The sequence below is a fragment of the Lynx rufus genome, unplaced genomic scaffold (assembly GCF_022079265.1).
Source record: "Lynx rufus isolate CCGP_SWC_20201006 ecotype Redwood Valley unplaced genomic scaffold, mLynRuf1.p SCAF_8, whole genome shotgun sequence".
In the NCBI taxonomy this organism is placed as follows: domain Eukaryota; kingdom Metazoa; phylum Chordata; class Mammalia; order Carnivora; family Felidae; genus Lynx; species Lynx rufus.
Genome location: NW_025814896.1, coordinates 2,069,547 through 2,093,849, shown reverse-complemented (window position 1 = coordinate 2,093,849; position 24,303 = coordinate 2,069,547). Strand labels below are relative to the sequence as shown.

The following is a 24,303-nucleotide window of genomic DNA, read 5'->3' as shown; positions in this document are numbered from 1 at the left end:
TGGTGGAGACGCTGGCCCCACACAGGACCTCTGAGAGCACGCACCCCACTTGCCCCTACGAAGCTGGAGGCAGAGGCTTGTACACATTCTGTGCCCGGAGGAAGCTTGGCTGTTATTTTTCACGCTCAGACATGAATAACGCGCTGAGCCAGTTTGGAATGAATCAGCTCGGCTTTGCGTTGTCAGCTGCTGGTTTGGAGACGGGACGGGAGGGCGGAGGGGCCCGTGTCTTCGGTCTTCTGAGCAGGCGGAGGCTCCGGCTCTCGTCGGAACCCTACAAATGGAGCGGAGGGCGGGCGGCCCAGACGGGGCGGCAGGTGCAGGGGTCGAACGTAACCCAGCTGGGGGCCTGCGGCTGTGACAGCCAAGGGCCAGGGAGGAAGGGTCGCACTTGGTTTGAATGCACGTGAATTCAAAGTTTTTGTTTTTAAATAACGTTTCTGTTTGTATTTGAGAGAGAGAGAGAATGAGCGAGAGACAGAGAGAGAGAGAGAGAGAGACAAAGTGTGAGCGGGGGAGGAGCAGAGAGAGGGAGGCACAGAATCCGAAGCAGGGTCCAGGCTCCGAGCGGTCGGCACAGAGCCCGACACGGGGCTCGAACCCACGGACCACGAGATCATGACCTGAGCCGAAGTCGGACGCTCAACCGACTGAGCCACCCGGGCGCCCCTCACATCAATTTAAAGTTCAAAAGGCCCCGTCAAAATGCCAACAGTGCTCATCTCATGCACGTGTCCTCCGAGGGGTGGGTTCTCCTGGTGCTCGTGAGGTCGCAGGTGGCATCGTGGAGGGCAGCAGGGGACTCCCGGCACTACGACATCTGCAGTGAGAGGGACACGACCTAGCCCGTGAACGCCTAGCTCACGTGTCCAGAACATGTCCTCCCGGGTGACGTGCGCTAGCCATCTGCACGGGGGGCCTGCCTGTCTCCCCACTCCCTCCCTCACACAGTTCAGGGCTTGGCACGGGGCACCCGCTGTACAGAAGGTCAGCAGGTTCACACGCACTTTGCTGCAAATGACACTTTTCCAATTTCCGTGAACACGTGGCTGCTTCGGGAATCTGGACGGGGCAAGACGGTGGCAGAGGACAAGACGACCGGCCGCGAGTCCCCTGGCCCCGAGGCACCCTCGCCAGGTTCCGGCACATCTGCGGGTGGCCACGTGCAGGCCGATTGCTCCCGGGCGTCAGCCCGGTGGGGCACAGGCTTCCCGGACTGCAAGTGGTGGACACACAGGTTCCACGACCCGGCCTCCTGCACCCCACAAACAGGAACCCCGCTTCTGCTGTGCACCGTGGTCGTGGGCCCGTGTCGAGCGGAAGGCCCCACGGAGGAAGGGGCGTGTGCAGCATCGTGTCTGTGTTTAAAAACACGGGTCAGAAAACAGCCCAGAAGGACGTGCAAGGGTCCCGGTTGCCTGAGGTTTCAGTGAGGCCCCCGTGCGTTCGGAGGCCGCAGGGGCAGCGGCAGACGTGAGGCCTGTGAGGCAGCCCCTTCTTAGCGGGGGTCCCGCTCGGGCACCGCCAACATGCATGACCCACATTAACAAAACCCGCCAAACATCCCTCTGCTTTTTACTATCCCTGTGCCCCAGCAACTCTAAACACGTCCGTGGGGGCAGACAGGTGCACGTCGCACGGCCTCGGTCCCTGGGAAGCCACTGGAGAGCATGAAGCTCTGAGAGAGAGGGGTCAGCAGCTGAGATGAATCCGGGAAGACTCCCTGGAGGAGGCTCACGTGGCGGTGAAGGGTGTTCCGGGCAAGGGGAGCCTGTGTGCCAAGGCCCAGTGCTTGGAGCGTTTGGCCAGCAGAGAGGAGGTCCTCTGTCAGGGGCCGGGGGGCTGGTGGGGTGAGCACAGCCCTGGGCATCCAGCCGGCTGACCTCTGTGCCGCACCTGTGGGGCAGGGCTTTCACCTGGAGGAGGTGGTGGGAGCTGAGCCCCGAGTGGGGCTGGGGGTGACTGCTTGGCCGTCCTCGCTGAGCCCTTAGCTGCAGCCTCAGCTCACGTCCCTGAGGCAGGGGTCCCTGGGTGGGGGGGTGGGGGCTCGCTGGGGAGAATCGGCGGGAGAGGAGGTATCCGTGGGGCCCTTGACACAGAGTGGCCCCCACCAGGGCCCCTGCTCACGACCTCCTCTCCAACCTTGATCTTCCCCCCAAGTTCCGGTGGCCCAAGGCTGCCCTGACCTCCTCTGGCTCCCCAGCACCTGACCATAGAGGTGCAGTGAGTGTGGGATGGATAGATAGAGGGGGTATGGAGGGAAGGAAGGGTGGGTGGGCAGAGGGAAGGAGAGAAGGGAGGGAGGCAGGCAGGCCGACTCTATCGGGTGAAGTTATCCTCAGCACTGTCCCAGCTACGAGCTCGCCTCTGGCTCATTTGATCTCTCTCGGCTCACCTAACAAGGAGAAGAATCAAAAGGGCCCCGTCTCATCAGCACGACGCAGTTCTCCAGTGGAGACACAGCCCACGGCCTCTCCGTAAATGTCAGGCGGGCGCTGCCGTCGACGAGGCAGAACCGCGCGCCCCTCGCCCGCGGTTCCCGGCGTGCCCCCCTCTTCCCACGGAGGAGCAATTAAAAGGGATGAGGGTAAAGGGTTAAACATGGGGCCTCTCGAGGAGGGGTGACGGGCTTCCTTTCACCGGTGCGTGTTCTGCATCAGCCGGGCAAGCGTGGCCGCACATGTCTGCTGTGAGCCAGTGGGGCCGGGGTCGGGGCCGGGGCCGGGGAGGGATGAGCCGTTCAGGTTTTTGCACCATCCTGGAGAAATGAGAGAGGCGACACGCTGAGTGTCGGGGCGTCGATTAACGGAGCACTAAAAGTGTCCGGGGCCCGTGTGCAGAACAAGGGCATCTTGTAAGGGGGTCAGTAGGGCTCGCGGGGTCACTCGAATAAACGAATGCGTTCTAAAACATAATTAACCGTCTTCCGGCACGTAGAGGTCACTTCGCATTACGGTGAGGGCCCGGAGTAGTTCGTTTTTGTGGTGCGGACATTCTGTGGGTCGGTGACACTCCCAGGAAATTCTAGAAACACCTGGAGCCCTGAGCTCTCCCAGCGTCGTGCAGACATCCCACACGCGGACAGACGCGGCTCACTCCTGTCTGTTTAGGCAGCGATGCCAGTGAGCTTCGGAGTTCGAGCTCAGACGTGGCCTCCTTCGGGAAGCGTCCCTGCACCCCCGAGTGCCCTCCCTGCCCCTCACTTGGGACCCGGGTGTCTGCACTTTGTGTGCAGTTGTGACACCGTGCACCGTTCTCCACGAGGTCAGCACTCCTGCCCCCGGCACCCCCGTGAGCACCCTGGTCTGTGCCTGGGGCCGAGACGGTGAGAGCTGGGGCCAGGAAGGGGGAGGGCTGTGGGCGAGGGCCACATGCCTCGGGCTGGTCCTCAGGCCTCTGTGGGAGAAGGACGGGCCCTTCTAGGGAGGTCTTTCTCTATGGCAGTCCCGCACCAGGACCTGGGGACTCAGGGAGCCCCAGGAGCTGGTTTTCATTGACACAGAACTCATAGACCATACATCTCACCATTTCACAGTGAACAGTGACGCTCAGGATGGTCTCGATGAGTGGCCGTCACCTCTACGTAGTTCCAACACTTTTTACCGCCCCAAAAGAGACCCTGCACCCGTTAGCGGCCACTCCCGCCCTCCTCCCCCAGCCCCGGGCGCCACCAGTCTGCCTTCCGGCTCTGCGGGCAGCCCTCCGCGGGCAAGGCCAGTGGTCACGGTCCCCAGGTGGCCTCGTAGTCAGCAGGCTATTTAAGCTGGTTGGATGACCCATGAGAGGCCCCCTCGGGGGCCCCAGGACCAGGGTGGGGTGGGTCCTAAGGTCCCGTGGGGACGACCTCATTTCCCACCCCTGTGGCACCTCCCTGCGCGGTGTCCCTGGTTCGTGTGTCCCCTCTGGAGGGACCCTCGCCCACAGTCCTTGCTCTTTCCCTCTTCCTTCGCTCCTTCTGTTCCTGGCTCTTGGCATTCTTGTCCCAAGCAGACGTGTCTGCAGTGGGTGCTGGGGCCTTCTGCTCGGGGTCCTGTGATCCACTCTGTGGCTAAATTTTGAGGACATGCTTCTGAAGTCACAGTGGCAGACGCCTAGCTCAGTTCACTGGGCCGTTTTTATGGCCAGAAAACACTGTGACCCTCTCTTCACATTGGCCCCCAAAAGGGGTGTCTCGTCCACTCAGGACACTCCCTCAGCTCCAGAGGCTGCTGAGTGGCAGGCGGCCCTTCCTTCCTGGGGCAGAGCTCTACTGATCCTGCGTGGATTATGGAGGGGGAGTGGTGTCCTAGTTCAGCTGACTCTGAGAGGCTTTGGGCATCCTTTGCAAGCCCCTCCCTCGGCCTGTGCTGGTCTCTGCCCGCTTGTTTTCATTCCGGTCACCCTGCAACAGCCCCTGCTACAGTCATGCTAGTTCTGGGGTCCTCGAGACCCCGCGCTGCCTCTGCCACAGGACCTTTGCACATATTGCCGGTGTGGCCTGCCCAAGCCTCACAGGAGCTGTCTCATCCCTCAAATCGTAAGGGAAGCATTCCCTGCCCCACCAAGTCTGGGTCAGGCTCTCCTTCGCCACCGGCATGCTTCCCTTGGGAGTGTTAACTTTCTGATGTAATGACTCGGTTCGTTTCTGACCCACCCCACACCCTAACCTCTACCTGGCAGCGACTGTGTTTGGCTTTGGTGCCTGTCGTATCTGTAAGTGAATTGTTTCTGGTACTAGAATGAGTGAGTGGGGTTACTCTCGTGAGCTCCGCGGGCGCAGAGCCACCTTTAGCGTGGGGCAGCGCCTCCCCGTAGACTCCACGCGGGTCCTGGGAGGGTAGGGCAGGCAGGGGGGCCACGGAATCTCCGCGAACCACTCAAACAGGCCCTCCGAGGGGGACCAGGATGGCAGATACTGACACACGGCGCACGGGAACCTGCGTCCGTGACAGATGGCCGGGCAGGTGCATCCCTGCCCTTTGTGTGGACCGGCAGCGTCGCAGCGGGGGGACCGCGAGCCCGGAATGCCGATCAGACTCCGCTCTGGGTTGCCAACCTCCTGGCGAGGGGAGGGGAGCAGGGAGGCGGCCACAGCAATGAAATCCCTCAGGACACTCGGTGCGTTTTCTGGTGCTGAGCCCGCCCCCAGTGTCCAGCCAGGGGTCAGACGCAGCTGCCACCGGCTAAGTGTTGACACGTCAGGAGCAGGGGGGGACGCTGGCGGGCGGTGAACGCAGCAGCTCACGCTCTTCCCTGGGCCTCTTCCCGGGACAGAACATGGGCTTGAAGATCAGATGCGTCCTGTCCAGGACCCGCCTGCCTCCACAGACAGACGCCAAGAGCTGCTGGGTCCACACCTCCGGCTGGGGAGGGGCAGCGGGGCCCCGGGCGTGGACGCAGATCCACGGGGTCAGAATCCCAAGTGCTGGCTGACCCCACCCATCCTGCTGGGCTCCCATCGGCACCCTGGGGACCCCCAGCCTGGTCTGGGGCCCCCTTACTGGCCCGCACAGCAGCCTGCGTGCCTCAACCAGCCAAGCTGTCATTTTCCGGCCACCCGCGCACGAGCCTCCGCTCTGTCGCGCCCGGGTAGCCCCAGGGCCACGCACCAGGAGGCCACGGATGTTTATGGGATGGGCGACCCTGCGTGTCCTTGGCTGAGAGCCTTTGCTCCCCTGGGCCACCGCGTAAGACAAGCGGGCGTTTACCGGTCTGTCCTGTGCCTGGTGAGGCGCATCCCGGCCACAGCGGGGACAGAGCCAGATGCTCAGAGAGGCCGCTGCTTGTCGAGCGCAGACCTGGGTTCAGGCTCTTACCCCAGAGGGGCCCGGACGGGCGTGGAGGTGGCCGTGGCACACAGCCTCCCCGCAGCACACGTGGCACTGGTGATCTCTGGTGGCACAGGGTCGGCCAGGCGCTCACCGGGGAAGATCCTGGGGCAGGCAGCCCGCCCGAGTCCTGCCCCCAGGGCCCACTCCCCGGCCTCCCCCGCCACGCTGGCTGTGCGGGCCAGGCTGCCACCGGGGGAGCCGGCCGTGGGGCCGTGGCTGTCTGTACTTAGATTATTGGTTTTCACGTCTCTCAGGACTCCTGTCTCTTGTCAGGTTTGTTTAAAACTAATGCAAGTAATTAGCAAGCCCTAGAGAGACGCGTGCAGCAGGTCGGGGCTGGAGGAGGACGATCCTGCGTCGCCGCCCAGGACAGGAGGACGCAGCTCCAGAGCAGGCCTCCTCCAGGGGTCCCGGGGACTCCGGGGGAGGGGGGATGCGCCCTTGCCCCAGGGGCGACTTTCCCCTCGCAGGTAGTGCTGGGCCGCCCGTCCCAGAGGGGCTAGTGCTGTAGACCCCCTTCCCACCTGCAGATCTCAGGCCTCCCGGGGGCCTGGGGGGCCGCAGCCCCAGCGACCAGGTGCAGGTACCACCCCAGCAGCACAGTCGGTGCTCGAGATGCACACAGAGCCAGACTAGGAGGGTCTCCCTCGGGCGGCGTCCGGGAGCCCGCAGAGCCCGTCTCCCCCTCCTGCCGCTTCGAGAAGGTGCGAAGCGTCTCCGGGCCTCAGTGTCCCCATCTGCAGAATGGGGACGATGCCGCCTGCCAGCTGTGCCTTCCTCTGGAGCGGGAGCGGCCGTGCCCAGCAGACCACCCGGCGTCCAGCTGAGGGGGCCCTTCCCAGAAAGCCCCGGCCTGAAGCAGGATGGACGCGCAACCCGAATCTACTCCGAGCAGGAGTTTCTCTGCGTTTGTTGGTTGTATCAACATCGAGGGAAACGTTTCTGACAGAGTCTCCTGGGACTTTAAATTTTTTTCTGGACTGACCCTGGCCGTTCCCCTCGCTGCCCGGGGCGGGGGGGGGGGGGGGAGCGTTGTGGGGAGGCCTCGCCTCCTGTCATAGCGACTCTGTGCCCGCACTGTCCTCAGCCCCAGGGACACAGTGGGAAGCCAGGACAGCGGCCCTGCCCTCACATGCGTGGCCGTCCAGGTGCACACGGGCAAGACGCACAAGGCTTCTCCCAGGCAGAACGGGGTGGTGCACTGCAAGGGGCAGGGGGCGAGGGCTGGCCCGGCCCTGGGGTCCGGCGCCTTCGGGGTGGGCGGGTGTGGGAGGACCCCGCCAGAAACCTGCAGCTTGGGTGTCTGTCCCGAGCCAGCCTGGAAACCCAGCCAGGGCGGAGGCCATTCTCAGACCCCCATGCCGGCCTGGCCTGCGCAGGAGCTCGCGGGCACGAGGTGCCAGGCAGCACCCTGACCCGAGGGTCGACAGGAGAGATGCTCCGGGCCACGCGGAGCTGCCTCTCCAGAGCCCTGACGTCCGGAGACCGAACCCCCTGCGGCTCCCGGCCCTGCGTGCCGGTGTCCGGGGGTTCCAGGCTGTGCCCCTTCCCCCGTAAGCACCGTGGTCGTGGGGGCGACCCCTCCCAGAGGGCAGGCCAGGTGACGAATGGCTGTAGCCAGGCTTCTCCGTGTGCCCAAAAGGGTGCCCAGGGAAAGGCACGGCCTCCCCGGGACCCACAGCACTGCTCTGTGGGGACTGGCCAGGGCCCTGTCAGACAGACCGGAAACACGTCCGCTTCTGACACCCACGAGCGTCGCGTGGCCGCCCGTGTGGGGCAGCCCTCCGTTTACCCCGCGGGCTTGCTTGCTGGCAAGCTGCACGTCACAGGGCCTTGCGTGGCGCCACCTGTGGTGTCCCGGAGGGTCCCCCGTCCCCTGGGGACACGCGCCGTCCGAAGGGCCCCTGGGGACAGCACTCTGCGTTTCCCGTTGGGGCCACGCCAACTCTCCCTTGAGTTCACCCACACCCTCTGACGGTGTTTGGATGCCACAGCATCACCCTTCGGTCTTGAAGAAATGCCGACCCTCCGTCGCTGTCCAGTTCCGTTAGCGTTGCTACAGATGTGCTTTCAGAGAACAAAGGGGCTTATTTATGTATTTTGTGCTAATCTCCCAACATTCCCAGGGCTGTCATTTGTACCCTTGTCAGTGACAATTGGGTGTCAGGAATGACTGATCCAGCTTAGTTTGCGGCTGATTTTAATTTGCTTGCGAATGGTACCGTAAGAGCAGTCTGGAATTTTCTTGTCCTTTGGAATGAAATTCCGTTATCCCCCCGTTGGGGGACATGTTTCTGGGGAGCCACGAGCCACCCAAGCCCCCGGCGCCCTCGCCTTCTGTGCCCGCCCCCCCCCCCCCCCCGGAGCCCAAGCACACCCTCCCGCCCTCGGGCCAGACCGGGTGCAAACGCCTGGCTTCGTCCCGTTTGAAAACATTTTTATACGCACCCCACCAGTGGGAGGTGTGGTGACTGGGGGGACGTCTCAGGTGAAGCACGTGAGATGACGGAGCGAGTGCGTTATTTATGCTTTCAAGGCAAAGCGACAATACGAGGTGAACGCAGGGGAGAAACGCGTTATCCACTGTAACCGTGAGACGCGTTTTTTAGTTTCCGGAATAAATAGTAATTAAATCACGTAAGCGGTGACAGTGAAATTGCTTAAAAACGCACTTCTCCCGCCGTAACTGCTGAGAGACCCACATTTTTATAAATACTACGTAACTTTATCCATCGTTTCTATCAGCAGAATGCGGCACTGGCTGTTGGCGCCTCATAATTTACCTACCGTGGTGGCGGTGGCGGTGGCAGAAGCAGCCGTGTAAAAAAAAAAAAAAAAAAAACCGCGCCGATGTGGTCCCAGCGAACGCACGGCTCCCGAGGTGCCTTTTCCCGCGCGGAGCTACGATGACCGGCGACGGAGTCACTAGGAGGGGCGGGCATCTCGGTGCCTGACTCGCGGTCGGGAAGCAAAGCCGTGCACAGGCCACAGCGTCAGCGTGCCGGCTGCTTCAGGCTCCAGGCGTCCGGGTCACCCGGACCCGGCCCAGCCATCCCGACAGAACGCGCGGGGGTCAGGTGCGGTCCCTGAGAAAAGACACGCACCAGAGACCACGGCAGATCGTGGCCTCACTCAGAGCACCGCTTTGGCCCACTCCTTCCCCAAACCCAGAGTCCTCGGGCTGAGGAAACGGACGCGTCGGGGCTCCGGAGGGCGCTGGGGGCACGAGGTTTGCAGGCAGTGAGCGGGGTCGGACGAGGGAGCGTTTGCGGGCAGAGCATCCCCGTGGCGCCTCTAACGGCCGGACTCGGGGTGGACTGAGACGCGGTGACGGGGGAGGTGGTGTTTCTGAGGCCGGCCGCCCCTTCCCTGGGGGTAGAGAGAAAGCACGTCCCCCGAAGGTCAAGAAGTCGGCTAAATCATTGTTTTCCCCCGTGTTGCGCATCAGGAGACCCGCTGCTGAGGTGCAGCCACGTGAGCGCCCGTGACGCCCCCCTGCGCACCGGGCTGGTCCTGACCCTGTCTTCCTTTCCGCTTGCAGTCTCGTTCAGCAGCTGTCTGGGGACCAAGGGGACCCAGTATGAGACCAACAGCGTGGACTTCAAAGTGAGGGCGGACGGGACCGTCTTTGCCACCAGGGAGCTGCGGATCCCCTCCGAGCAGGTGGCCTTCACCGTGACCGCGCGGGACGGCCAGACGGCCAAGCGATGGGACGCCGTGGTGCGGCTGTTGGTGGCCCAGCCCTCGTCTGCGCGCCCGGCACACAAGGTAAGATGTGGCCCCACGCGGGGCTTGGCGAGTGGCCTCCCTCCTCTCCTTGAGGTCACTGTGGCACAGCATTTGCAGAGTCCCCTGAGCATGGGACACGCGGCCGGCTGTGTCTGCCCAAGAGGACCATCGGACGGCCGCCTTCCCGAGGGGCGCTGGCCTCGCGGGCAGGCGCACAGGCCTGGTTTGATACGTGGCTCTCGCCCTCCTGACGGCCTTAAAAACCGAGGCCCCGCATTTCCGTGCCTCGCCGGGCGCCCCAAATTCTCCTGCCCGCGGCATTGGCCTCAGGCCTGGGGCTGCTGGGTCAGCGGGAAGTTCCAGCTCGCTTGGCCCCCGGGACAGGCCCGTGACACCCGGCATCAGCCAGCAGAGGGAGAACGTGGACCGAGACCCTCACAGCTCACAGGCCCCCGAATTATCCTGATGCAGTCACTGTATGCAGCGGGTTAGCAGAAAAGAACATACCTTCAACTGCGTTCCCAGGCAGTCCCTCAGGAAAAGGCCCTGGGAAGCAGAGGGTTACACCAAGTTGGTGAGATGCCTTTCTGTAGATTTACCCAGGGCCCCAGGGGCAGGCCGTCTGCGAGCTTCCCAGGCCGGCTGATCAGGGAACCCTCTTCCTGGAACACCTTGCAAGATGGGTGTGCCAAGGAACCCACTTTGGGAAAACAGGGACCTGTGTGTTGTTTATCCTGTCTTTTAAACAAACTGGAGGTGGTTTACGTTTCGAAAGAGAAAGTGGCAGGGCGCCTGGGTGGTCTGTCGGTTAAGAGTCTGACTCATTTCCGGCTCAGGTCGTGATCTCGCGGTCCGTGGGTTCGAGCCCCGCGTCGGGCTCTGTGCTGACGGCTCGGAGCCTGGAGCCTGTTTCGGATTCTGTGTCTCCCTCTCTCTCTGCCCCTCCCCTGCTCGCCCTCTTTCTCGGTCTCTCTCAAAATAAATAAACTTAGAGAGAGAGAGAAAGTGGTGACGGGGCAGATAGCTCTCTGTCCTCGGTGATGGGCTGATCCGCCTGGGAAGGAGGTCAGGTGCCCTTGTGGGTATACTGAACCAGGCATGGAAACGTGTTTCTAACACTGGCGCCCTAGAGACTCGCGAGCCTCACCATGTGGATGCTACAGACCCCAAGACAGACGGACGTGGTTTTCCATTCTTTCCCGAGTGATGATGACGAAGTGGCGATGAGAAAGGAGTGAGCAAGGCGGGCCCTGGGGCGGCCCTTCCCTGTAGGCGAGGGGCTGGCAGGGTCAAGGTTCACGTCCCTGATCGCAGTGCAGAAACCCTGAGCCTGTGAGCAGAGGGTAGAGTTCCTCAAAGCCTGTGGAAGGCCTCAGATGAAAGGCGCTGATTGAAAACATAATGACACCTTTTGTTCGGCGTGTTAATGAAGCGATTTCTGATGCAATTAATCCCGATTCCTCTCGGAAGGTGATTGCAATTAGTCCCCGCCACTAGAGCCCCTCCGGCCCCACGTCAGGCCCACCCAACAAGCGCCCAGAGGGGGGACGGGGAATCCGTGTCCCAGGCTCAGACCATCCTAGGGAGTCTAGCTGAAAAGTGCTGTAGGGACAGCACCCCTGAGTGTGTGAAACGTGGCAGGCAGAGTCCCTGCAGCTCACCCAACCCAGCCCTTCTGTATTTATTCCCCGTCACCTGATGGCGCCCCACTTCCTCTCACATTCAAACCAAGGGTACCTCGTCCTGACTTTTTGGGACCCTACCCAGGCCCTGCCCTAAGAGGTGGCCATCCTCTGACCCTCAAAACATCTGGAAGCAGGTGCTGTCACTGTCCCCACTTTACAGATAGGGACGCCGAGCCGTCAACCACAGCCCCTTTGCTGCATGGGAGAATTATGTTCCAGAAAGGAGTGCAAACTGGCTTCCTAGGCACGGCTGAGCTCAGCATCAAAAGGAGCCTGGCTGCCCTGGGTTCAGGTTTAAATCAAGGCTCCTCTTACTGGCTGATGCTTTGGGACGAGTCACATGACCTCTGGGAGGTTTCCTACTCTGGAAAATGGGATAACAGTAGGGTTGTCATGAGTATTATGTGAGATAATGTGAGTTCATGCAGATTGCAGACTCTGGAGAGCCCCTGCCACAAGGACAGGGCTCATTGCTGTCATCAGCATGGCCCCATCCCCCAGAGTCCTGTGGTCCTGTGCCCGTCACAGCCACTGGACCCTCCTCAGGGGGGTGCCCAGGGGCAGGGAGGAGGGTCTGTGTGAGACACTGAGTCACTTAGTTGGTAAGTCCCTACAGAGACCAATACCAACCTTTGAATAAGGTCACCCTCTATACATGGATTAAGGTCGTGCCGTGTGGCTGATGTCCCTCACCACCCGCAAGAAGCAAATGTAAATCTTCTCTGGTGAAAAGTATCTCAGTAAGCCTCAAATTATCCCCGTCTTCTCTTACACACAATGTCTGGCACTCGGCTAAAAGTCACTGGGCACCCGTGGGGACGGGACAAGGTACACAAAAGTCAGATACAGAAGACAGTAATGACCCTTAATGGCTCCAGGTGACAGAGTGGCTCCAGGTAACGGAGTTATCAGACAGATATGATAATAACTGCACTCACTGTGTTCAAGCACATTGAAGACAAGCTTTTGACAGAGGATTAGAAGAATAAAAACGAACTGAGCCGTTTGTGACTGAAAAATGTAACAAACGAAAGAAAGAGCTCAAAGAGTCCATCTTCCTGCAGATTAGACACAGTTGAAGAGAGGTTTAGTGAAGCAGAAAATATCAGAAGGAAGAGAGTAAACAGAGAGTAACGGGCATGGGAGAGGTAGCACGGAGTTCTGACATGTGCACGCTCGGAATACGAGGGGGGATAAAATGGAACGGGAGTAATATTTGAAAACACAATGGCAGAAGATATTCCAAAAACTGACAGCAGACATCCACACGTCGACTCGAAGCCCCGTGACCTCTAAGCGGGGTAACACAAAGAAAATTGCCGGTTAGCACGGTCCCGGTCCATTCAAGCCTCTGTAAAGAAAGAGCGTAGACGGGGGAGCTCGTAAACAACGGAGGTGTATTCCTCACGGTCCTGGAGGCTGGAGGTCTGCGATCAGAGTGGCTGCGTGCTCAGGTTCCCAGGAGGGCCCTCTCTTGGACTGCTCCTCCGGACATCTTGTATCCTCAGCTGGCAGCGAGCGGATAGAGGAAACACCCTTGCTCATGACCTTTAGAAAGTCACCAATGGGCACTAATCCCATCACGGGGGCTCAGCCCTCATGACCTCCTCCTCTGGTCCTAATCACAGCCCCCCGGGAGCCCCACCTACTGACGCCATCACACCTGAGGGTCGGGATTCAGCGTATGAATTCGGGGGACACACACCTTCAGTCCCAACCGGTATTTTATGGTAAAATGTCTGAAAACCGGAGCCACATAGATCCGAAAGCAGACAGAAGACCGAGCTCCATGGAAGGTGGAGTGGTGACACAGAAGCTGGCTTCTCGCAGGGACGGTAGGGCCCGGAAGGTGGCGGGTGGTAACAGAGACAATTCTGTGACCCAGGAAAACTGCCTTTCAGGCAGCGCCACGACAGACTCCGACACAGGCAGAAACAGGACGCTTCGAGATGGAATCCCAGAATGAAAAGCCATGAGGTTAAGTAGGCGGAAATAGCTGTGAGCAGTGAGGGCGTGACACTGCGGGGGTGAAAGATGCAGGACAGGTAACCTGCAGACAGGGTGCACGGACTTGGAGGGTCTGGGATGCTCCCTCTGTCCTGGAAGATGATGGAAATCAAACTAATACAACACTCGGATGAGACAAAGACCCCTGTAGAAGATCCGGGAAAACCACTGCAAGGTCACAGTGGTGGGCACATGGGGCACTGACCAAGGTAGACAGTATTTCGGGTCATAAAGTATATCTTAACTTGAGTTACCTAAAGTCTACGTAGAGTCAGTCTTACCTTGTATCAAATTGAGAAAAAGATACCTATCGTAGTGACAGATAGTTACTTTCCCTTGGGATTTTCGTGGGATTCTAACGTGATTATAGATGAAAGCATTAGGCTGTAGCCAGATAACTTAATGACCAGCTCTGTGCAAAGCATCCTGGGTATTTCCTGTGTATATATTTTCACCTCTTCTAGTCTGCAAACTTAGGCAACACTTTTTTTAAATGCCTTAAAAATATAATTTGTCCTTTACCTCTATTATCAATGTGAATTAAAAAAAAAAAAAGGTCTTTCTTGGGGCGCCTGGGTGGCTCAGTCAGTTACATATCTGACCTCGGCTCAGGTCATGATCTCACAGTTTGTGAGTTCAAGCCCCACATCTAGCTCCACACTGTCTCTCCCTCTCTCTCTGCCCCTTGCTCATTTGCACTCTCTCAAATAATAATAATAATAATAATAATAATAATAATAACAATACATTTTAAAAAGTCTTTCTTAAAAAAGAGTCCTACAGTTGTTTAAGTTCTAACATAATAGATGGGAAAATGGAATACTAAAACATCAATCCAAAAAACATCAAAGAAATGGAAGGAAAGAGTAGAGGAACCCCATTTTTCTCTGTGAGTAAAATGGTGGGTTTGCAAATACGTTGATCGTTATAACAAATGAAAATAGATAAGCTGCTGTAATTAAAGGAAAACAAATTGACAGGTTAAAGAAAAGCCCCAGCTGCACGCAGGTCATAGAAGATAGATCTCAAAAGCGTAAGGGTGGAGAAAAGCTGCAAGTGGAAAGACGTGGGGGAAAAGCCTTGGAGTTACTCATCAGGAGGAAACTGGGGCCTTTGTTAACATAAGAATCCCGAATCTGGGGCGCCTGGGTGGCTCGGTCAGTTTCGGCTCAGGTCATGATCTCGTGATTCGTGGGATAGAGCCCTGCATCTGGCCCTGCGCTGAAAACACAGAGCCTGCTTGGGATTCTCTCTCTCCCTCTCTCTCTGCCCCTCCCCTGTTCACTCTCTTTCTTGCTCTCTCTCTCTCTCTGTCTCTCTCTCAAAATAAATAAATTAACTTAGAAAAAGGGGCACCTGGTTAAGCATCTGACTCTTGATTTCGGCTCAGGTCATCATCTCGAAGTTCATGAGATCAAGCCCCGCATTGGGCTCTGCACGGAGGGCTTGGGATTCTCTCTCTGTCTCCCTCTCTCTCTCTGCCCCTCCCCCATTGTCTCTCTCAAAATAAATAAACTTTTTAAAAAAGAATCCTAAATTTGTGTGCACTTAATAATACAGCTTCAAAATATCTAGGCAAAAGTTAGTGGCACTGAAAGGAGAAATAAACAAATACTCAATTAACGGCAAAATTTAGCGAACCCCTCTGAGAACATTTAGAGCAAGCAGACAGAATGCCAGCAAGGAACTAGAGGATTAGACGCACAGATTCAACAAGCCTGACCTCCCTGAGACGGGTCTGAAACCGAAACCAACCACGGCTGCGTGCACGTGACCTTCAAATACACGTAAAACCCTGCGTGAAACGTGGCCGGAGGCCGAACCTCCAACCAGGTCGCCCCACACTCCAGAGGTAGAAAATCCGAGCCGTGGAGCTAGAAATCCGTCACGAGGAAAGTAAGGAAAAGTCCCCTCAGGTGTGGAAGTTGAGTAAGAACTTCTGACTGAGCCTCGGGTAGGAAAGGAATCCCAAGCTGGTTACAGAGCGTTTTGAGCTGAGCCCGGGAAGCGGCAGCTGGAGCCACAACTACACGGGATGCGGGGTCCAGCCTGACGTGCCCGTGAGGGCGGAAGGAGGGAGGAAGCCAGCAGCCTGAACCTTCGTCTCGAGAAATTAGACAAAGAAGTGAAATGCAACAAAATAGAAAGGAGGAAACCGTCAAACCAAGAGGGGAAAGTAGGGAAATGAAAACGGTAGAATTAATCCAGACAGCAGCTGACTCGAAACCCCCAGCTGGTCAGAGCAAGAGGGAAAACCACAGTCCACGTCAGAAGTGAAAACTCGGCCTCACGACCGATCTCACCCAGCATTTCAGTGTGTTACCTACAGTTTATAGCAACATATTTGAAAATCTTCCTGAAGTGACAGAAATGCACAACTGAGCAAAACTGAAGTAAGAAGAAAATGTGAGCGGTTTCGTTAATACAAGCCAATTTCCATTCAAATCCTTATCCCGAGGGCGCGCGCACCCGTGGTGGCCACACAGGAAGTTCTACCCGCCGTAAGGACGAGTTGGAGCTCACCCCTATAAACTTGTCCAGAGAGCCAAACCGGCACCCCGTCCAAACCAGCCGGAACCCCGAAGGAGCAGAAAGGGTGGGCCGCTGTATGCCAGGCTGCTTGTAAATAGATGAAGAAACACCTGGGGCGCCAGGGTGGCTCAGTCGGTTCAGGTCCGACTACAGCTCAGGTCATGATCTCCCAGTTCCTGGGTTCGAGCCCCGCGTCGGGCTCTGTGCTGACAGCTCAGAGCCCGGAGCCTGCTTCGGATTCTGTCTCTCCCTCTCTCTCTCTGCTCCCTCCCCGCTCATGCTCTGTCTCTCTCTGCCTCAGAAATAAATAAACCTTAGAAAAAAAATTTTTTTAATCGCCCCCACTTGAGAACCACTAAACTACAGTAATTCAAATGGGTGGTTTGGGAGCAAAAGCAATCAGATGCACAAATGGGGCAGAATAGCACAGAAAAAAAGAGGTAATGTTTCTTTAAAATTCATCCTCATGGAGGTATCACTTTTGTACAACGGAATTCTCCCACTTCACGCATCCAGCTTGATAAACCTTGTCATATGCGCACGGAGCAGAGTAACGCTCTGTGGCCAAGGTCAGCGCACCACAGCCCGCGGCCAGAGCTGACCTGCCACCTGCCTTTTGATGGCCTGCAGGCTAAGAATGGTTTCTGTATTTTTAAATGGCTGTATGAGTATCTATATTAATAGCCTCAATTTCACTTCTTGGCCTGCAGAAGAAACATGTCACCGTCTGACCCCTTGGCAGAAAGTTTGCCAAGCCCTCCCTAGGGTAATGGAGGAAGGACCATCTTTCCAGTAGATGATGCTGGACTGATGGGGTGCCCTTCAGGAAAAAAGGTGAACTGGCCCCTACCACACCCCACACCCCAAAACCAGCTCTAGGTGGAACGTTTTCAGCGCGTGCCGAGGGCTTCCTGCCCGGGTTTGGGTACAGCGGGGAGTTCAGACGGGGACAAGGTGAGTGGGGGTGCGGCCGGCAGAAGGTTCTAGAGACACAAAGCGCCCTTTTCCGGGAGCAGTCTACAGGCTGCAAAGTCCCGAGAAGCTCTTGCAAAAGCTCCGAAGCACATCCCTCAGGGACCCCCTAATTTCCCGGTTCTGTGAATCCCGTGTCTCTCGCGTCCGGCTCTCTCCGAGCCCCGCCTCCGTGCCCGGTGTCTGAGCGACTCTTTGGGGCTGGACAGCACTGACAGCTACGTGAACCGAACGAATTTGGCAACACTTCTCCTCCTTTCCTCTCCTCTCTTAGCAACTATTCAAAGGCGGCCTTTTTATGGGTAATACCAGCAGTGCTGGAATCTGGAAGAACTTTTTTCTGTGCAGTCTTGCAGGAAAGCTGATAGCAATTCAATTAGAAAATGCAAATGAGGTCACATATTTCCCACCGGAGTGCTGAATCGCCCCTGAGGAATCAGAGCAATATTCTGGCCTAACAGTAAATACTGAAGATAAAGTTTCGCGTGCGGCTGTCAGCTGACTGGCTGCGGTGGTGCTTGGAGGCGGCAATATGGGACCTGTGGGTATAGTTTGCAAAAAAGAAACCGTTGTTTATGAAACTAATCCTGGCTCTTAACGCGCACGTCAGCGTTTATGAAAGCCACGCTCAGCCGAGCGGCGCCCACACCCAGCCGGGCCCGGAGGCCGGCGCGGATCTTGCCGCGAGGTATCTGCTTCCCCACGTGTGTGGGCCGAAAGCGTCCCCCTGAGGAGTGTATGTTGGGGTCCTGGCCTTCGGCCGCTGGGAATGAGACTGTGAACGGGCTTTTGTTGGGGTGAGGTCCTTCAAGGAGGCCCCAATCCAGTGACCGGCGTCCTCGGGAAAAGGGGACGTCTGGACACAGATGTGCACGCAGGCAGAGCTCTCTGGAGGTGGAGACGGACAGCAAGTACGTTTCTGTGAGCCGAGGAGGGCCAGAGGTTGCCGGCAAAGCACCAGAGTCCAGGAGCGAGGCCCGGACGCGTTCTCCCCCTCGGCCCTGGGAAGAACTAACCCCTGCTGATACTTTGACCTCGGACTACCGGCCTCCAGAACCCAGACGGTAAATGTCTGCTGTCGACACCCCCCAGGCCGTGGTTCAGTGGCTTTCAGCAGGTGTGTGGCCTCATCCGCCAGCCGAGCGGAGGGCACACAGACCCCGTGCAACCCCCCAGGGCTCCGGATGCCCTCCAGTCCCCTTCATAGGGCCGCCTGGGTCCCCAGTACAGTGAGGACAAGCGTGGCCAAGACCTTGGTGCTTTAGGCCTCACGGTCCAGCAGCCTTCCTCTCTGTGGTCCGTCACTTCTCCGTCTCAGGGTCTGCCCCCCAGACCCACAGTCTGTCACCCCTGCATCCTGAGAGTGGGCCAGAACCCATTACCGGCATCACCAAGGGCACCCAGGTTGGTCCCCGGTGGAGGGGAGGGGAGAACCGGTTCCTGCCGTCCACCCGAGAGATGGTAAGGCCGGCCGGGTCAGGAGAGCCCCCAGGTGAGCGCCACAGGGCTGTCGTGCCCCTGCCTGAACCCTAACACCCAGGTTTGGCGGTTTCAACCGAAGGGGGGCCCACATGAGGCTTTCCGTGTGAGGTGTCGCCTTGGGAAAGCACCCAGGGAATGGACTGTGTGTCTTCAGAAAGAACCTTCCAGGAGATGCCTCAGTGGTCAGCGAGGTGCAGACAGGGTCCGCGGTTCTCCGTGGGGAGCCGAGTGCTCACGCGCCCCACGCTCCCGTGGGTTCAGCCCACGTCACCGCACGCGGGGCCTGCTCCTGGCGGGACCGCCCCGGGGAAGCCACACGTGCACATTCTCGTGTATCGCCACACCCGAGACCCACACAAACTGCTGGGCTGGTCCCCGTCCAGAGCCAGAGCTGGCGGCCACAGCCCGGTCAGCGCCCCCACGCCCGTGGGTCTCCAGGGGCGAGCAAACCTTCTCAAACTCACGGCATTTTAACCGTTTGTTGGCATGAAGGGCGCAGCGATTGTTCTCGTTGGTGGAAGGTGCCTCTCGGCTTCCTTGTCTGTCTGTGGTCTCGGAGAAGGGCCCTCGGGGCAAGTGTGACTTGTCCCCGACCCTGCCTCTCCCGGCCTGCGGTGAGTGGGAGGCACCAGGGAGAAGGTCAAATGTAGATGATGTTTCAGGCTGCGAACGGCCCTGAACAGGTGCCCGGGTCAACCCTTCCTTTTGCAGAGGGGGGGCGGGGGGGGGCAGGGCGGTGGTGACAGGGCCTCTGCAGAGCCAGCGAGAACCCCCATGATGTGCCCGGCCAGACCCAGCAGGGACACTGTCCCAGGCACCATGTCAGCGAGACTTGATGGGGAGTGAGCCGGAGAAGTCCGGGTGGCTCGCTGCTGATCCGCACGGCACCGTGGACCCCACACGGAGGGCCACTGCCAGGCCAGGCAAGGAGGCTTCCGGGGAGGCAGTCAGAAAGGTCCCAGGTCAGGTCCCTTCCCGGGGGAAGGACGACGGAGTGCTGCCGCGTCCCCGCCAGACAGCACCCTGCCGCAGGCTCTGTCCTGTGAGGCGGGGACACCACCGGGAATTGGGGGGGTGGGGACTGAGCAGCAGGCAGGCGCCGCTGCTGTGTCCGGGGCTCAGGAAGGTGACGTCTGAGCTGAGCCCTAAAACACGAGAAGAAGCCGGCGCTCCAGACCGAGGCCTCCTCCCACCCCAGCTTCTCCGTCCTCTGAAAGAATCCCGTCTCGGCCCCACCAGGCCTGGGCTGCGGGGCCGCCGGCACTCAGGGCGCTTCTCCGTGCGCTGCCTCCCCGGGGGCCAGGTGGGCGGAGACGGCGTGCACGCCTGCGACCGTGAGCCCTGCAGACACGCGCGTGCCCGTGTGTGCCCTGCTCACCCTCGCCCGCCCCGGGGCCTGTGGCTCTTGATGGGGCCCGTGTGTGTGCGTGAGCGTGTTGGGGGCCTTGCAGAGAACCCCCCCCCGGAAGTGTGGGGCGTGAGGTGTCCACGCTGCCCTCCTGTAGCTGTTTCAGATGAAAATCGAACCGGGTTTCCAGACCAGCACAGGTTTCTGGTTCCTTCCAAGGCCTGGGCTCCCATTTGGTATTTGGTTAAATACACAATCCTTACTCCTGAAGTTGTTTGTGAAAACAACAGCGACGGGGTCACGGGCACTTTCCGCCACGACAAGAGCCCCCAGCACGGACAGGGACACCTGTGAACCTGAAACCCGTCGGCGGGGCGCTGACGTGGCCTGGAGCCCGTCCCGTGGGCCCCACGTCCGCGGTAGACGCTGGGAATAGACTGGAGGCCCAGAGTCCCCAGGCGCCTTTCGGGGGGAACGTAACGGGACCTCGGCTTGAGTTAAGGCTCTCCGTCAGACCCTTCCCACGTCCTCACCGAAGCCTTCCAGAATCCTCGACGCTGGCGAAACTGACCGTTTTTCTCACCCATTGACGCCCGTGTGCGAGAATCCATTTGGTTCCACCGCTAACAGCTCCCAGAAAAAGTGACACAGTTTGGCTTAACTTGCTGATTTAATTTCATTTGGTTTTTTTACCGCGATCGTATTTTTTCCTATAAACGGAAGAATAATCCCATGTAAGATGTTTGTAACCAAACAACTTTCGTGATTCTCTAGAGCAAGTTCTCTACCAGGGCGTTCAGAGAAGACTCGAGGCATTTTGGGTTGTCACAGCAGGGGGAGGGTGGTGTTTCTGGCATCGAGTGGGTGGGGCAGGATTGCCACCCAGCCCCCTACAAATGCACAGGACGGCCACACCCCAGAGAATGACCCAGTTCCAGATGTCGGCAGTGCCGAGGTGTGCAGGCCCCGGTCTGGAGACGGGCGCTGGGGGCCGTGGGCCAGCTGGGGAGGCGGGGACGGTGAGCAGGCTGGCCGGGCACGCGGCAGTGAGCCGAGGGCACGCACGCACACGCCCGCACGCAAGGGCCTGTCTGGACGTTGTGGGGTCTCCTGTCCTCTTCTGTGCTCGGATGGGGATCCTCATCATGGCCCGCGAGCATGATGTCTGCACACAGACTGCCCATCTCGCCTGCTCTCGGGTTTGTCTCGTGTCTTCATTGTGGGGGGGAGACGAGGCTTAAGGGGACAAGGGCGAGCTTTGAGGCGTTCGTGAAGAGAAATGTGGTTTGGACCCCACTTGGGAACAGCATGACACCTTCCCAACAAAACGGCGCCGACGGGAAAAGTCCCTGAGCAGCGGTGACTGAACTCTTTCCCGCAGGGCCGCTCACAACTCCCCGACCTCGGCGGCCTGCTTGACCCCGGTGGGAGGGGGTGTCAGGACCGCCCTCGGTGTCTGCGCTCGCCCTACCGGCCACAGGGCAGAGAGGGGCCGAGGGCCAGGCCCAGCTGCAGCTGCAAGACGGGACCGGTCACTGCACCTGCCAGGACCCCCACCTGGCCAGGTGTGAGCGAGGGCTGCACCAGCCCCTCCCTCCCTAAGTGGCCTGGGCGTGCCTGAGCGAGGCCAGGGCGCCCCCCACTGTCACCGTCACTAAGACTCTCCTCCCAGATAGATACTTGAAGGCACAACCATGCTGCTCTGTTCAGGAGACCTCTCTTTGTACGCTCTCCGTGGGAGTTTTCAAAACGACCTCCCTCCCCTTCCTAGAAGAGATCGGAAGTGAGGAATACCATAGCGGTGCATGGGGGAGACAGCGCCTTCTTCCACGCAGCAGCGTCGCGGAAAGAGACTCCACTAAGCACCTCTCGGAACCAACCTCATGCAAATGTGTGTTTAGAATGGCTTGCGTGTTCTCTTTGCTGGAGAACGGGGATGCGTCTCCCTTGTTTCATTTTGTGTTTGGTAAATACCACTTTACTTTGTCCATCCTTAGCTACCATGGAAACCAGCCAGAAGGGTGTAGACACTACCCTAGTTAACTATTTTAAACATACGTGCCTGCAGGCGGACATGTACCGGTTTTCAAATGCACGTCGAAAGGGAAGTAGGAAGAGAGGAGTGAACGATTGGTGTAGACTTGAGTGCCTCTTTCGTTAGGAACCTAACTGCCCTCGGTGAAAGTCAGTGCCACGTGTGACACTTGGGTGGGGGGCACGCTATTTATGGATGCACCTGTAACCCAGAGCCGCAGGGAGGCAGTGAAATCAGGAGGGGCGGTGAGCCAGAGGCAGAGGCAGAAGCGACGCTTGGGTTTAGGGGATAGACCCCCACCGCCCTCGTGCCGTCAGAGGTAGGGCCAGTTCACGGTGCAGGATGGCACGTCACACCCCACTCAGCCCCCGACCGCAGACCCCTGTGTAACCGGCCACCTTGGAACCCCTGCCCCTGAGTCTCGTGTTTATGGCTGAGATCGGCCACCCGAGAGCGGTCGGATGAGCTTGTGCAAATAGGCGTGTGGTCACTCTGTGCGTGAGAGGTCACAGGTGCCCCGGGAGCCCATACTGGACCCCAGCGGAGGCAGCTTGGCTGAAAGGAAAGACGTACCAGCTGCGTTCTCTGGAGATTGCTCAGTGTCATGAGAGGGAAGGGCTGGTTTATTTTTGGAAAAAGAGAAGCTCGCGGCCTCACCAGGGCCCCCAGAGCCTTCCATCCCGTGAGTGCAGATGTTCCTGTCCCAGGAGGCTGGGGGTGACAGGGGTCCGCAGGGCTGCACCGCCGGTCAGAGACATCAGGTGGCCCGGGGACCTTCCCCAGGAGGCACCGACTCGGGGAATGCAGACCAAGGGGGAGGGGGTGGGCACGCCTCGGGATGCCGACCAGGACCCCCTTGGTTAAGAAGACGTCTCTAGGACATCAGACACCGCACCCACGCGGCATGTCCCACAAGGAACTAACTGAAAATGTTTCCATTGACTTTTTCATCGAATCAGATGGACTTGTGCTCATGCTCTTGTCTCAAAGTGGAAGGAATTTGAGGTGTGAAGGGAGCATCCGGCCTGGGACCTGAGGACGGGGTGGGATGGGCTGTCGGGGACGTCAGGCTGTCTGTCGCCTGGGACCCCACCCTCAGGGGTCGGGGCTGCTGGGCGCCCCTTAGAAACACAGCCCTTGGGATCTGGCATGTGGGAATGTCGAAGCCGTTCCCGGGTTTGTGTCGCCTCCTGGGAGGAGTGACTTCTGAGCCACGGCTCCGGAGAGTGGCCCACGCCCTCTGTACCCATCGCACTTTGCAAAAGCGCCAAGTGTCCCCGCCCGACGACCGTGCGTGGGAGCGCAGTCCCGGCTGTGCTCCAGAGCCCGGGCTTTGCACTGGGCTCCTCCCACCCCGCCTGTCTGTTCAAGAGGCTCTTCTCTTGGCCTTGCCCACACACTGCTGTTTCTCTAGTGTCGCTGGGCATCATGTCTACGCCCTGTGGGGCTGGTGCTTGCGCCGAGCATGTCCACCGTGCAGACCCCTGGACCCCCCCCCCCCCCGCAGAGCCCACTGTGTTGGGTCAGGAGGGGGTGTGGCGGGACCTGCCGTCTGCATCCCTGTCGCAAGGAAAAAGGGACGCTGTTACGTATTCACACACTCACCGCTTGATGCCCACCTCCAGCCAAGACGGTGGGGAAGTCACCCCAGGGAGACACCTGGAGATTCTGTCCCGAAGGCGGACGCTTGATTATTTATGCCCCCTGTTTACCTTCACCTCTGATGTTTTATGAGTCAGCCCGTTTACTTACAGCCAGTGCTCACGCTCGGCTTAATAATCCTATGCCCCTAACAGGTGAATGGTTAGATAATAGAAGAATGTGATGAATTATAACCTTTTGCATGTCGATTGGAGGTAGGGATGATTATAGCCTTCCCCTGGCACGATTTTTCTTTCTTTTTTTTTTCTCCTTTTTCAAAAAAAAAGGCGATAATTTAAATCCTGCCTCAGGTCAGTTTTGCATTATTCACCTTTCGCTGGTGAATTGATGATGGAGGGAAATGACCCAGCTTCTTCCTCATATTGAGGAATCCCTGAAGACTTCACCTGGAGGTCACACTCAATTACACTCACAGTCAGACACAGAGAACAGCCCTCTGGTGCACGGAGAGCAGGACCGGGCGGCACAGAGCTGCCGGGAGCGTGGGAGAATAGTGTGCCGATTGAGGGGCCGGTGGGGGGAAAGCCCGCCTGGGGAGAGGGCCTCGCAGGTGGCTGTTGGGGTGCAGGTTGGGACGGGCAGGGCTCGGGGGTGGAAAGGATGGTTTCTTCTAACATGCAGCTTGCCCGTGAACTCGGGGGCCTCGGTCTCGCTGAAATGGAAGGCTGCGGTCCTTGGCGGGCCGTCCTTCTGTTCTCAGGTCCATTACCTCCCACCTCTCTCCCTAAAATAACAACCCCTGTGCTGAGTGCAAGGGCCAGGTCACATTATCCCTAGGAAGAGAGGACACCTGCCTTTGGGACTTGCCCAGAGAGCCTGCCAGGAGGGACCTGCCAGGGCCACACAGGTTGGCCTGGAGGGACCTTAAGGCCACCAGTCCTGGGTCCCCCAGGCCCCCAGGTGCCACAGACCGTCTGCAAAAGGACCAGCCCCACGGCCTGTGCAAACACAGGATGGCGTTCTGTCTCCTCGAAGTCGGTGTCCGCTGACACAGGGAGTCCAGACTCCAGCCCAGCAGGGGGATGACCCCTCCCCAAGTCG

General features: G+C 58.9%; 1 protein-coding gene across 2 annotated transcripts in view; it reads left to right on the top strand.

Moving 5' to 3' along the window:
• The window catches only part of CDH4 (cadherin 4), a 540,251-nt gene that overhangs the window by 377,302 nt on the left and 138,646 nt on the right, over nucleotides 1-24,303 (top strand). Inside the window, exons 3-4 of one of the 2 annotated variants that reach the window (XM_047069548.1) lie at nucleotides 9,352-9,578; nucleotides 10,405-10,410. In XM_047069548.1, coding sequence (XP_046925504.1) covers nucleotides 9,352-9,578; nucleotides 10,405-10,410 — 233 coding nt within the window. The remainder of the gene's footprint in view (nucleotides 1-9,351; nucleotides 9,579-10,404; nucleotides 10,411-24,303) is intronic. The other variant, XM_047069547.1, reaches the window with a different exon arrangement.